The 13,973-nt window shown below is 45.2% G+C and overlaps 2 protein-coding genes across 2 annotated transcripts; both read left to right on the forward strand.

The window, feature by feature from the left end:
* Window positions 1-1,374: 1,374 nt before the first annotated feature.
* On the forward strand, window positions 1,375-2,386 carry LOC122363402 (cuticle protein CP14.6-like). Its single transcript, XM_043332625.1, has 3 exons — window positions 1,375-1,478; window positions 1,596-1,769; window positions 2,068-2,386. The coding sequence occupies exons 1-3, from the start codon at window positions 1,470-1,472 to the stop codon at window positions 2,326-2,328; spliced, it is 444 nt and encodes a 147-aa protein (XP_043188560.1). The 5' UTR covers window positions 1,375-1,469; the 3' UTR covers window positions 2,329-2,386.
* Window positions 2,387-7,009: 4,623 nt separating this feature from the next.
* On the forward strand, window positions 7,010-8,420 carry LOC122363403 (cuticle protein CP14.6-like). The gene is made up of 3 exons (XM_043332626.1): window positions 7,010-7,054; window positions 7,709-7,882; window positions 8,100-8,420. The coding sequence occupies exons 1-3, from the start codon at window positions 7,046-7,048 to the stop codon at window positions 8,358-8,360; spliced, it is 444 nt and encodes a 147-aa protein (XP_043188561.1). The 5' UTR covers window positions 7,010-7,045; the 3' UTR covers window positions 8,361-8,420.
* The last annotated feature ends 5,553 nt before the right edge of the window (window positions 8,421-13,973 follow it).

The following is a 13,973-nucleotide window of genomic DNA, read 5'->3' on the forward strand; positions in this document are numbered from 1 at the left end:
AGCTTTGGGCGCGGTCTACCGCATCCCCGCGGGCAGCCCCGGGCTATCACATGACACCGGGAGGACGCGCGGCCCCGGCTTGGGTCAGCGCACGCTGTCCCGACTCGGCTACCTCACATTACCGGGGCCCTGGCTTTGGGCGCGGTATACCGCACCATCTAACAGGCGTGTTCGAAACCGCAGGAGATGATGATGAACGGGTTTATCGAAACTTGATTGGATGAGCATATCGGTAATAGCGATTTCAGTGTGTGCATTTATTGTTCATAGTGGTGTGAAATGTGTTTGGGGTACGACCGACAACCCGTCGGGGCGAATTTCGCACTGGGGTACTCAAAATTTGAAGAATTTAAGACGTTTCCATGAGTTTTGAGGGTATGGATAAGTTCTAAAAATCCGGTTCTCCTTATCTGGGCCATTAACTCCATACGGTCCAGGAAAGCTGGTACACTACCTTTAAAATTGGATATCATCAGATTCCTCTTGTAACGGGCTTTGTTTGCAAAGCTCTAGCCAAACTAGGGGCAAAACAGCTGTGTGGGTTCTACGACCTCCCCTATACGCTAGACGCTGTGATAGGGATCATACGGCCGATACGAACCTCGAACCCGCCCTATGATACAGGCAAGTAGGCAAATGGGTGGAGGGAGCGATAGGCCCTCTCATAGATTATTGAAGCCAACCAGTCTGTAGCCAACGGTCTGGCGTCAAAATGGCCATCAAAAAGGTCAAAATGTTTAGAAGTTGATAAGCTGGCTTTTCAGGATGAATTATCAGCTGTCTAAGAATATTTTTGGCGTACATAACCCAAGGTGACTTAAGCTTAAGACTTACCGGAGGACTCAAAATAGTCGAAAATTTCGAGAAAAAAAATGGTCATGCATGTGTTTCGTTATGCCTGACGCTAAAAAATCTGGAGGGCCAATGATATCAATGTGGTCATCTGGACTACCTGATTTGAACTGGAATGTTAGTCATTGGCCCAGGACCTTAAAATTGGGTATCACCAGATTCTTTTTATCACGGGTAACTTTTTCTGCAAAACTCTAGCTCAATCAGCGGCCAAAGGGCTGGGAGAAGGATCCTACGACCTGACATCTTGCGTTGTACGTTGTAAAAAGCCCATACAAATTTGAGGCCAGCATGGAGCAAGTAGGTATGTATGGTACGGGCAAATTGGTGAATGGGGGCGAGCGCGATAGGCACAAGTGGCACAAATTATGTCAGAACCACCATATTCACATAGAAGGCAAAGAGCATTACCGAATCTTGCGTAATATACGAATTTTCCCCTCCACGCAGGCGACACTGACAATGACTGAGACCGGTCGGACGTCCATTCAGCGAGTCTGTGACCCTGGCCGATAGATGGCACTGCTGCAGCCTCAGCCGTATAAAGCCGGCGTGTGGTGATCCACTCTGCACTCACTGAACACTGCACAGTCAGCCACTTCAAACAATCACCAGACATGAACACTGTAAGTCGAAACGAGAAGTGGACTTTTCTAAACGAATTCACATCGTTCTTTGTTCTGACCAATCAAAAGCCGCAAACTGACAGGTTCTTTAACTACTGCTGCTCTTGTCTTTTCCAGATCATCGTTGCCTGCCTTGTGGCTGTGGCCGCGGCCGCTCCCCAAACAAACTACCAGCCCAACCAGTACTCGGGCAACCCCCAGCCGCTGATCAACATTCTTAGCCAGAGCTTCGAGCAGGACCCCAACACCGGCAACTACAAGCACAGCTATCAGCAGGACAACGGACAGGCCGTAAGTAGCACAGCCAGTGCGTAGCACAGCCAGTGCTCTGGATATGCATTGTAGCAACTAGCAATGCGCAAAATAAGGAAAAGGTATTTGCTGCAACTTTTATCCTTTTTCGAGCAGATCTTTGTACGTTGAGAGAAGTTTATTACTAAATTCGACATTTATGTTCTCAACAAAATATCATTACAAGACCATCATGTCAATGAAAAATTTTAAAATGTGGGTAGCTGAAAAGGTTTAAACGGTGGAAAGGCATATGAACAAACTCTTTTACTAACTTTTTACCTACCTCTGTTTTCAGGCTGCCGAGGAGGGTAGCGTGTACCCGGGCCCGCAGCCGGAGACGGGCAGCATCACCCAGCAGGGCAACTTCCAGTTTGTCGGTGACGACGGCAACACCTACCAGATCTCGTACGTGGCCAGCGAGGGTGGTTTCCAGCCGCGAGGTGCCCACCTGCCCGTGGCGCCGGCTCAGATTCCCGAGTATGCCCAGCTGCGTCAGGAGCACCCGGAGCTCTTCTGGGCCGAGGGACAGCAGCCGCAGCAGCCCACCTACGTCTAATGACGCAAAATGTGCTTAAATTATTGCTTTGTGATGTGAAATATATGGAGAAGTAAAATATCTGTATTCATGCAATAAGGCCTATCTACAGACTCACACGAGTCGTCGATGAAGTCAAGGAACGGAACAACAACTATTCCAGAATTGCTGGATCACTTCAAAATAAGAGCATCCCGCATAGGAACTCGTCATCTTGATTTTATTCCTCTTTTGTTTAACTTAAAAATGATTTATTTGTACATCCGGAGGTCAAGACAGATTATGCCAGATAAAACATCGGACGAGATTAGGATCCATCCTAGCTATTTTCATAGCTAATCGCCGGAATCCCTCACCGTTTCGACCCTAACTGGGCTGGAGTCTCAAGAGAAACGAACGTGTGTTTGCCCTTATACAAGCTGCAGTGATTGGTATCCCATTTAAGCGTGGGGTCCAACAGTAATTCGTCAGATGAGAAATTAGGTACTTGATGAGGCATGTCGAATTGTATACTTTTGTTTGTAAAAAGTCAACATACAACGTTGACATGGTCAATGTCAGGTTCACAGAGTAGGTCAATGTCCTTGAAAGATTCCTGGCACTGAGAGCTATGCACAACTGCAACATTTATAGGGCGATGCAGAGGCTCACTTATGTCACACACTGATGGATCCAGAAAAACAGTCATGGACGCTGCACGGGGATGGGGGGCATACCCCAAAGCAATGTTTCTCAAAATTCCAAAAACTCATCGGATTTCGATTCCTTATGCACTACTGTGCAGTTTAAAGCAAGGTTTGAATCATCAAACTTGTTTGGTTTTCGTTTTAACCTCGAACAACCGCATTGAACTTTTCGTCGATTTCGGGCGCTGCGGGGGGGTTGCATTTGCCGCAAATGATCCCCCCTGGATCCGTCAGGGAGGTCACATGACCGACCTGACCTTAGGTAGCCCAAATTCGAAATGTGCACTTAATTAAGCCACAGGAGGTTACATTTTAGTACTGTTAGTTTATTCATCCCCTGAAAGATCACTGGCAGTGAGAGATATGCGAAACTGCAACATTTATAGGGCGGTGCAGAGGCTTACTAATGTGTTAGGTATGCCACGCCATCAAGATCCGTGACCTGACGATCGAAATATGTGGTCGGCGTCATACGATCTGGCTTCAATCAAAGGTCCGGTGTGTCATTTACATGAGCTCTCTTGGCCTGCACATTGCAATCGTGAAAACCCCGTCAGGGCGCGGCACCCACCTCTCTCGGCCGGTGAAGATCAACCCGCGCCCCGCTGGGCTACTCAGCCATACGCGTCCTGCTGCAGCTGTGGAGATGGGAGGGCAGATTCTTCCCCCCCCCCCCCCTCTTACTTCCGAACAGATAGAATGTCGTAAAAAAAAACGGGGAAAACAACAGACGAAAGCTCTCTAACAACACAGATATTTGGAAGCAAAAAAAAAAACTTAAATAATTTAGAGGTCAGGTCAGGGTCAAGTCAAGGGTACAACATGCGATTTTCCACATAATCGGCTTTGGAGCGCCATTGGCAAAGAATGGACTGAGATTGGTAACCCCGAAGGTGTTCTTAGGCTACCGCGACAAAATACATTGCAAAGATGCCATGAAAAGGTCCAGGTCAAGGTCAGGTCAGGTCTACTAATTCGAACTATAGAATAGGACATGTTCGACATATGCTTTACCAGCAATTTTATTCACAGATTTCAATGGGCATACTCCATTCGTGATATGGACCATACGTGAATTAATTTTAGGTCGAGGGCAGGTCAGGGTCAGGTCAAGTGAAGTCAAGTTTTAAAGCTGATTAATAATGCCCTGAAGTGTCTATCTGATGCAGTTTTGACGAAAATCAAATCGTGCTATTTTTGTTTCCGTACGATATCTAAAACAGAAAACTTTTATAAAAAAAATGCAATTTTGTGCGTAGTGACGTCATACGATTTCACTAATACATTTTTAACCGATGCTTCTAAAAATTGGATTGTAGGTGCACAGAAACAACTTCTTTGACATGCATTCCGGGTTTTCAATAAACTCAAAATGTTGCATTTTATGACTTCCTCTACCAAAAAAAAATCAGTTCGTTGGATTACAAAATATGAGACAAAATCACAAATTAAACGAGACAGCCATTTGCAAGAATATGAAGAAACACGCCCATGCTTTTGTTACGTCTTGTTCCTTAAAATCTGAACCTGGTACCTACAGGAGTTTGAAGTTTGCAGTTCTTAAAGAGAAAATGGCGTGGCATGACGCCACTGAAACATCATTTTCTCATTTGTTTTAGGGATACCAGGGGCAACAAAGGGCACAACAGTTATCAGGGTTCTGCTCGACTCAAAAAAATTTGCCGACTCGACTCATCATTCAACTTCAGAAAGCCCTGACTCAACTCTGACTCAAACAAGGAGCTGATATTTTCCCTTGACTCGACTCATGACTCAAGCGGCTCAATGAAAATACAAGTCGATTCAAACTTGACTCAAATTTTTTTTGGAGTCAAGTGAGTTGACTCAACATTGACTCAGATAAAAAAAGTTGTTGAGCGGGGGGGGGAAATCCGGCAGCATGGCCAGGGCTAAGTTGTTAAGCGGGGGGGGGGGGAGAATGAAAAGGTCTGGAGGAATAGGTATATACCTATATTGTTTCTAGAAAGTTGAGTCAGCTGACTCATGTTCCTAAATGTGTTTGACTCAACTCAATGACAAGTTATTTTATGTACTGACTCAAATCTGACTCAACTCAACGCCTTAATATTTTTGTCCGACTCAACTCTGACTCAACTCAACAGCTCAACATTTTATCCGACTCGACTCAAATCTGACTCATTTGAGTCAGAGTTGAGTCAAATTTCTGACTCGACTCAATGTCAGAAAAGTCAAGCACAACCCTGACAGTTATGTGGGTTCAACGACCTCCATTATATGTTTGATGCTGTAAGAAGGATCATACGACCCGTATGGGCCTCAATACCGACCTATGATACAGGCAAATAGGCGATGTATAGTCGACTAAAGAATGATGTTCCACTCCTCAGACGCTATCAGTTGACCGGAGCGCTAAGTTGTGCCGTTTATCACGCAATTAAGCTTGTCGATTGTGAGCATTGGGACAAAGCTATAATTTGGTATTGAGTGCTCTCGCAAGGAGCATATTTTTATAATAACTCAAAATGAATGACCTTTTCCTCGAATATAGATGATTTAAATGTCGAAAATGATGTATTTAGGTGAATTTTCGCCTACACGGCATCATCAGACAAGCATTTGGCACAAATTTGTGCCAATTGCTTGTGTGATGATGCCCTGTGGGCGAAAATTCACCTAAATACATCATTTTCGACATTTAACCCTCGCCTTGGCAGGGGGTCGATGCACCCCCCCCCCCCTAAGGTTTTTCAAAGATAGCGTAAAAACGGCGGCGCGCAGCGCCGACAAATTTGGCACAGCCTATAAGGCAACCTTTTTACATATGACCTGAAAATTTCAGGTCCGGGTGACCTTGGGTCAGGTCACCAGGTAAAAAAACGGTATAAGGTCATGGTCAAATTTCAATTTTCTTTTTACACCTGTCCAACTCACAGTTTTGGACTGATTTCCTTCAAACTTTCAGGATGTGCTTAGTTCACCGAGTTGTATAACATATAGTTCGGGTTTTTTAGGTCACTGACCTAAGGTCAGTTAGAGGTCATTACGTCGTAATGTCTATGGGAAAATACTAAATTCGGAAAATACTGGAGATATCCGCTTTGTTCCATCACTTTTGTGCTTTGAAACCACAGTAATTAACAGCAGGTCACTTGGTGATTCTTTGTTTGGTGTACTTATCCATGGGTCAGGTGAAATGAGGTCAACTGAGGTCAGATGACGTTTTTGCCGATAACCTGGGACATAATGACGCTAGAGCTTAAGAAATTGTCATGTTTCTGGTGATCAGCCGAATCGAATGATATGGGATATGATGCAATTTGGTTAAATTGAACTTGATTAATTAAATAAAGGTTACTTAAAAATTATGAAAACTTTAAGTACACTTAGGCAAGCTAAAAAGTATATCAATCGACGCGCCTTGACGTGCTGAGTTCACTGGTACTTTTTTGCCCTATCTTGATTAGATAAAAAAAACCCTAAATATTGACCTAGAGCACCCAAATTTGCACAGGGGCGAGAACTCCCGGGGGCCCACCTACCTACCAAATTTGGTGTTTCTAGGTGCCATATAGGAGCCAATCGCGATGGGGGTCGCATCGACCACCCCCCCCCCCCCCTGCCAGGCCGTGTTATGAAAAATGCCCTGCCAGGGCGAGAGTTAAACTTTCTATATTCGAGGAAAAGGTCATTTTATTTTGAGTTATTAAAGCTATAATTTGTAAACTCAGCCTGTGTGATGCGGTACAGCCTACCACTCAAGGCAAAAAATTGCCTGTGAAAAGTGGAACATCATTCTGTAGTCGTGTAGGTATACGTTGTCATAAATTATGTCAGCGCTGCTAAATTCACATAAGGACACGCAGCACATTACCGAATCTTGCGCTGTATGCCAATTTTCCCCTCCACGCAGGCGGCATTGGCAATGACTGAGACCGGTCGGACGTCCATTCAGCGAGTCTGTGACCCTGGCCGATAGATGGCACTGCTGCAGCCTCAGCCGTATAAAGCCGATGTGCGGTGATCCACTCGACACTCACAGCACAGTCAGCCACCTAAAACAATCACCAGACATGAACACTGTGAGTAAAATCACCTTTCCATGCTTCTATCCTCGCTATCCTAAAAATAAGAGCACGGACAGCATAGTCCATTGTGTGATTGATAACTTAATAATTCCGTCCGAAAGGAGCCAAGCTTGTAGCGTCGAGGAGTTGACCACGCTATGCATTGTTATCACCGTTCCGTGCTTCTATCCTCAGGATACTGAAATCCTTCTCCTCCACGCCGCAACCCCCCCTCCGGGCTGGACAGGCAACTTTATCTCATGCGGGCTGCTCCCTTGGAGCGGCACCGCTGCTCCTGAGGGAGCGCACCCCGTAGCCGGGTGCAGTGAGTGCCTTGGGGCTGGGTGGCCTGTCCTCTGGACGGGCTCAGCCCCGGCGACTCACTAGGGTGCCTGCCCAGACCAATGTCTCCCCCTAATTCCTATTATCCTTCCGGCTCTGCAATGGTCTTGTCGACCGAAAGGGCCTAACCCAAAAGAAAAAAAAAGTGAGTAAAAACGAGAAGTAGTCTATTTTGGAGGAAATCATATTGGTCTTTGTTCTGACCACTCAAAACGCCTCTTAAACTGACAGGTTTTTAAACTACTTCCCGTCATTTCGAAAGGAGCGATATCCCAAAAGAATTCACAAAGTGTTACACACGCACTAACACGCTCTTTTCTTTTCCAGATTATCGTTGCTTGCCTTGTGGCTGTGGCCGCGGCCGCTCCCCAAATAAGCTACCAGCCCAACCAGTACTCGGGCAACCCCCAGCCGCTGATCAACATTCTTAGCCAGAGCTTCGAGCAGGACCCCAACACCGGCAACTACAAGCACAGCTATCAGCAGGACAACGGACAGGCCGTAAGTAAAACTGCCAGTGTAGTGCACTTGCCATTTAGCAAAATGCAAAGTGAATGATGCATGCTGTGAATTATATCATTTTCGAGCATAGCTTTCCATTTTGAGACATCTTAATAAGAAATGTGGAACATGCAGATATAGTAGCTAAAAAGGTTTCAACGGTGGAGAAAACTACTATCAATTAAGTCTTCTACTAACTTCGCATGTCTGTTTTCAGGTCGCCGAGGAGGGCAGCGTGTACCCGGGCCCGCAGCCGGAGACGGGCAGCATCACCCAGCAGGGCAACTTCCAGTTTGTCGGTGACGACGGCAACACCTACCAGATCTCGTACGTGGCCAGCGAGGGTGGTTTCCAGCCGCGAGGTGCCCACCTGCCCGTGGCGCCGGCTCAGATTCCCGAGTATGCCCAGCTGCGTCAGGAGCACCCGGAGCTCTTCTGGGCCGAGGGACAGCAGCCGCAGCAGCCCACCTACGTCTAGTGGCGCAAAATGTGTTTAAACAATTGTTTTTTGATGTAAAATATATGGAAGAGTAAAATATCGGAATTTTTCAATAAGGTTCTAAAGACATACACGAGTCAGCGAAATGATCGGTTCATTAACCCGCGCTTGACTGGGGGGGGGATCTACAGAGCCCCCCTCCGGTTTTTCGGCAATATCTTCTAAACCGTTTCACGGATCAACACGAAAGTTGTAGTAGCCTAAGCAGCATAAATTTGACACCTTGTGTTACACTTTAAACTTTCTAGCTACCATAGTTTAGCCGGAAATGACGTCAGAGTGACGTTTGCCGTAAGAGCCGACATGCCGTAAGAGCCGACATCAAAATCGGCCGACATGACGTCAGTGTGACGTCATGTCGGCCGATTTTGATGCAAAATATTGAATTACGGCAAACGCTCTCAAGGGCTTAGTTTTCACACTAGATCCAATTTCGTTGCATCAGTGGACTAACTACAAATACACGTAGCTATCAAACTACTATCTCGAAGTTTCAAAATTGTGAAAATTTTAAAAATATGTTTTTACAATTACAAAAAATATATTTTCCTGATTTTTTCAAAAAGTTTTTGATTTTTCGCAAAAACCGGAATATATGTGATAGAGCAAACACAGATGACTACCCTAGCAAATTTTAGCCCAATATCTTCAAAAATAGCCAAGTTATTTGCATTATTGTCAAAATTTTACAATTATATACTTTTTAAAACCATTTTCAGTACGTTTTTGACATCGTACAACAATATAAATGGCACCATCGTGTTCTTGACCTCAAACTGCATCTGATAGGCACCTTTTTTGTTGAAAACTTTCATTTTCAAAATTTGACCTTTTCTAACCTGAAATTGACCTGACCTCCGGTAAATTCAGCTGAAAATGACCTCAAATGACACAGTCGACATTATTTTCGAAATCTACGTGTAAAATGGACCATAAAACATGCGTCACGTGACCGATACATGATATACAATTTTCGTGACCTAGGATGACCTGGCCTTGACCTGAAAAAAAATCAAAGGAAAGGTTCGGTACCCTCAGAGTATCTCAGGCATATTTCAAGGAGTGCGTAAACCAAAAATAAGCCTGATCGGACTTGTCAGCCGGCGGCCAGAGCCTAAATTGTAAACAAGCAAAAATGCCGATTTTTTTTTCATTTATGTGACGTCATCGGTGACCTCGAGATCAATGAAAATAGGTTTCGCTCGACAGCAGTTTTTCAAGGGCTATCAGACGCCGTTTGAATTTTGACGATCGGCCCAGAAGTTTCGGAGACAGGAGGGGGGGGGGGGGCTCTGGAGAACTTCCCCCCTCCCCCTCAGTCACTTGCGTTATGAAAAATACCTCAGTCATGCGCGGGTTAAATACCTTGTCATGAATAATGGCTAATGCCTAACAGAACTGAATAGAATGATAATTATAGTGATTACTCCCGCTCAAATGTGGCCTCCTAAAGCTTCTAATTTATGTAAAGGCCAAGTGGTCAGGTCGAATTGCATGTGGTAAAAAGAGCATGCTAGTCGATATTAAGCAAAGTCGAAGGTAGGAAATATTTAGGCCGTAGTTGGCCAACCTTTGATAAGATCAAAAAAGAATAACAAATTAACCCTCGCCCTGGCAGGGGGGTTGATGCAAACCCCCCCCCCCCAAGGTTTTTCGAAGATAGCGTAAAAACGGCGGCGCGAAGGGCCGCCAAATTTGGCACAGCCTATGGGGCAACCTTTTTACATTTGGCCTGAAAATTGCATGTCCGATTGACCTTGGGTCAGGTCACCAGGTCAGAAAAACCGGTACAAGGTCATGGTCAAATTTCAATTTTCTTTTTGCACCTGTCCAACTCACAGTTTTGGACTGATTTCCTTCAAACTTTGAGGATGTGCTAAGTTCACCGAGTTGTATAACATATAGTTCGGGTTTTTTATGTCACTGACCTGAGGTCAGTCAGAGGTCATAACGTCGTAATGTTAAGCCTATGGGAAAATACTAAATTCGGAAAATACTGGAGATATCCGCTTTGTTCCATCACTTTTGTGCTTTGAAAGTATACAGTAATTAACAGCAGGTCACTTGGTGCTTCTTTGTTTGGTGTACTTATCCATGGGTCCGGTCAAATGAGGTCAACTGAGGTCAAATGACGTTTTTGCCAATAACTTGGCACATAATGACGCTAGAGCTTAAAAATGGTGTCATTGTGTTCCTGGTGATCAGTCGAATCGAATGATATGCAATATGATGCAATTTGGTTAACCCGCGCCCCGTAGGGCTACCGGCGGACCCTACCACCCGTAGGGGGGGGGGGGCGTTTCGGTCCCCCCTAAGACCTCAGAAATTTACCGGCCGATTTTCAAACGGCGTTCGATAGCCCCACCAGGGAACTACCTTGTGACCAAATTTCATTGACCTAGGTCAAACCGATGACGTCACAGGTCAGCTCAAAGGTCAGATTTTCAACGTTCACAGGCATTTCAAGAAAAGTGTTGTGAAATCAAGCAAATTGGTAAGTTATTGAAAACCATCGATGGTACATTGTTCGTCAAACACACACTTCGCTATCTGAGGTCACTGATACCAGGTCAGGTCACAGAAGTTAGGTCACTGGGGGTCACAATATGAAAGTGTCGTGTGATACATGTTTTATGGTCCATTTCACATGACAAATGCGATTATGTTGGTTAGGCAGCCTTTGGGGCCAGCTTAGGTCACGTTTTGGTGAAGGTCAGGTCAAGGTCAGGTCAAATTAGGTCAAATTTCAAAGTTGATATTTTGCATAAAATGGGTATCCATTCAATGCAGCTCGTCACGGGGAGTCCAATGGTGGTCTTTGTTTTGCCCTACGTGGTCTAGAATTGCCAAAAATTGAGTTTGAAAATGTGACGTCATCATTTTTGAACAGTTTTTTTCGCTATAATTTGGCCAAAAAAAAACAGATATCGATCTGAAATTTGGTATGTAGATAGAAGACGGTAGGTACTATTACATATATTCCGGTTTTTTTCATAACTAAAAAAACTGTTTGGATTTTTCGGCTAATATATAAAAAAAAATGCATTTCTGATTTTTGGGGGTCAAAACTCAAAAATTTCAAAAATCCGAGAGAGCAGTTTTGTAGCCCTATTAATTCTACACTTTTTATGTCTGATAATTTTTCTGTATCTTCAAAGCTGTAGGCCTGAGAGCTGTTCTTGCGAAGGTCTTTTTTCGGTCGAAAATGGCAGAACATGACGTCATTCTGACGTCATTTTTGGCCAACCTATCATGACCTCTGGAAAAAATTGTCACAATATGTAAAATTGATGCCCGGAGGGGTCCTAAAAGTTTGGTAGCGATATCTCCAGCCCTTTAGGAGATATCGACGGAAAAGGACCGGGGGGCCGTTTCGGCCCCTCCCCCCCCCCTACGAGGCGCGGGTTAACTTGAACAACTTAATTAATTAATTAAAGTTTTAACCCTCGCATGTGTGCGGCGTTTTCCAGCTTCTAATGTGTAGGGGGGGGGGTCGGTTGGACCCCCCCCCCTTGCCGTTTGGCCCCTGATCGAGCTAGAGCTTCGCGGAAAAAACGAGCGTGTTGCCCGTGACGAGAGGAAGCCGATGATACCCAATTTTAAGGTCCTAGGTCATTGGTTGACCTTCCAGGTCAGGTCAATGACCCCAAAGTCGGGAAAATCGGGACCTATTAGAAAGTCGTAAAGTGTGGCTGCTAAGGGGTTTTCCGGGGTGCTGATCACGAATATCGTGTTAGTTTTGATCACAGATGATGTCTTTGAGCATTTAGACCAGGTCGGGTCAGGTCAGGTCAGGTCAACCAGTAGGCGTCGTGACGGGTATTCGTAGTACGTGACAACCGCCTCTGACAGCTTCGTAACATGTTACGAAGGCACCAAAACTACTTCGTAAATGTTCAAATGGTTGCTAAATTCGAATTCAGCTCCAAAAACTAGCCTAGAAACATGTAAAACTCGAAAAAGTGAACCGAGGTCACCCGAGGTCACCAAAGGTCAATGACCTGACCTGACCTTCAGGTGACCTTGGCACCCACCCTAATGCATGGGAGCAACATCATATCACATGTTTGAACGTTTGAAACCACGAAAAGCTTGCAAACGCGCGGCTAATGCGAGCCGACGTACGCCGAATCGCGATTCCGGCCAAACATGGTCTCGGAAAAGAGGTCACAGGTCAAAGGTCATTTGGGTCAGGGTCATGAAATTTTCAGGGTAGGTGTAAAATTGATCAATGTGAGGGTACTGAAAGTTTCGTCGCGATCGGCCGCTTTTTACGCGAGTTATTCGCGAAAAACCATGGGGGGGGGTCCATCCGACCCCCCCCCCCCTACACATGCGAGGGTTAAAGTTTTTCAATCGCGGAACCAACCTTTGATAAGGTTGGAAAATAGAGCGAGTTGAAGAAGGAGTAAGCCGAAAGCTCCTCGAGATTATCTGGCCTTTTTTAAGATTTTTGATTTTAATTATGAGAGTACGGTTACTTTTTTATTATATTTTCAAGTATCTTCCTTGTTTTATCGAAAAAATGTGTTATGTTCTGTACATCCGCGGTAACGGCTCACGTTAGGTAAAGGTCAGCTCACGTTAAATAAAACATTGGGCGCGATTGCAATCCATTTTAGCTCACGGAAGACTCACGGAAAAACGAGTGTGTGCGACCTTAAAAGCTGCAGCGATTGATGTCCGATTTCATGCATCAGGTCCACCAGTAATTTCTCAGGTTTTTTTTTTATAAATTTAGTCCGAACCTTTTGATGGGAAGGATTCACAAGGACAGAGCCACCGCTAAGCGAAGCTTGTTGCGATGACCCTGCCCTCTACCCTCCGATCGCGCAATTCCGATTCTATGGCAGAATTTAGAGTCCAAAGTTTAACGTGCGCACAAAGCCGCGCACGGCCGGTCGCCTCCCTGACTTCGCCTGGCTACGGCCTGCCACCAACCGCAACCATACCTGTCAGGAGGCCCATTAATGTCGAGCGCCCGTCGCGTTTCGAACCCGGACTGTCATAACCGGGAACGCGTGCTCTCACCACGCGGAGTCCAACGCTCTAACCAACTGAGCTACGGGACCGGCACACCGAATGTCTTCAGGAAGGGGTTCAGATTTTGGTGAAAAGCTTCGCCACCAACGATCGCAGAAGCGCAATTTTGGCACCGTCACTCAGACAACCATCAGGCACGTCGAATAATATGCTTTTGTCAACTAACGGTGCTGACTTCAGGTCAAGGTCAGGGCAGCTGGTCTCTAGATTCACGAAGCTGATTAAAAAATATGATATCGACAATCATTCGCTTTGCTGGTCTTCCTTAGTCCCTTGGTGGCTTTCCCGTTTCGCTACCTTAATTTTATCGGAAATTACTGACGAAAAACTCCGATGAACTAAGTAACGTGATATATTCCGTCACGAAAGGATAACAATGCAAAAAAACATCTCATGTTGGAAAACAGTGTAAAAATAACTTTTTCATATGCTTCAGGTAGTTTACATCATTCGCAGCGCTAAAATAACAGTTTCAACAATTCCGCTATTGACTTTTAATCGTAAGGTCACTTGACGGACCTGACCTCAAGTGACCCTTTATAGGGAAAA

This window comes from Amphibalanus amphitrite, unplaced genomic scaffold (genome assembly GCF_019059575.1).
Source record: "Amphibalanus amphitrite isolate SeventyFive unplaced genomic scaffold, NRLGWU_Aamphi_draft 000619F_arrow, whole genome shotgun sequence".
NCBI classification, from domain to species: domain Eukaryota; kingdom Metazoa; phylum Arthropoda; class Thecostraca; order Balanomorpha; family Balanidae; genus Amphibalanus; species Amphibalanus amphitrite.

Excerpts from the sequence above, each read along its gene's own strand:
- LOC122363403 (XM_043332626.1), top strand. Across the intron at positions 7,883-8,099 it reads AGCAGGACAACGGACAGGCC|GTCGCCGAGGAGGGCAGCGT; the intron begins GTAAGTAAAACT and ends GTCTGTTTTCAG.
- LOC122363402 (XM_043332625.1), top strand. Across the intron at positions 1,770-2,067 it reads AGCAGGACAACGGACAGGCC|GCTGCCGAGGAGGGTAGCGT; the intron begins GTAAGTAGCACA and ends CTCTGTTTTCAG.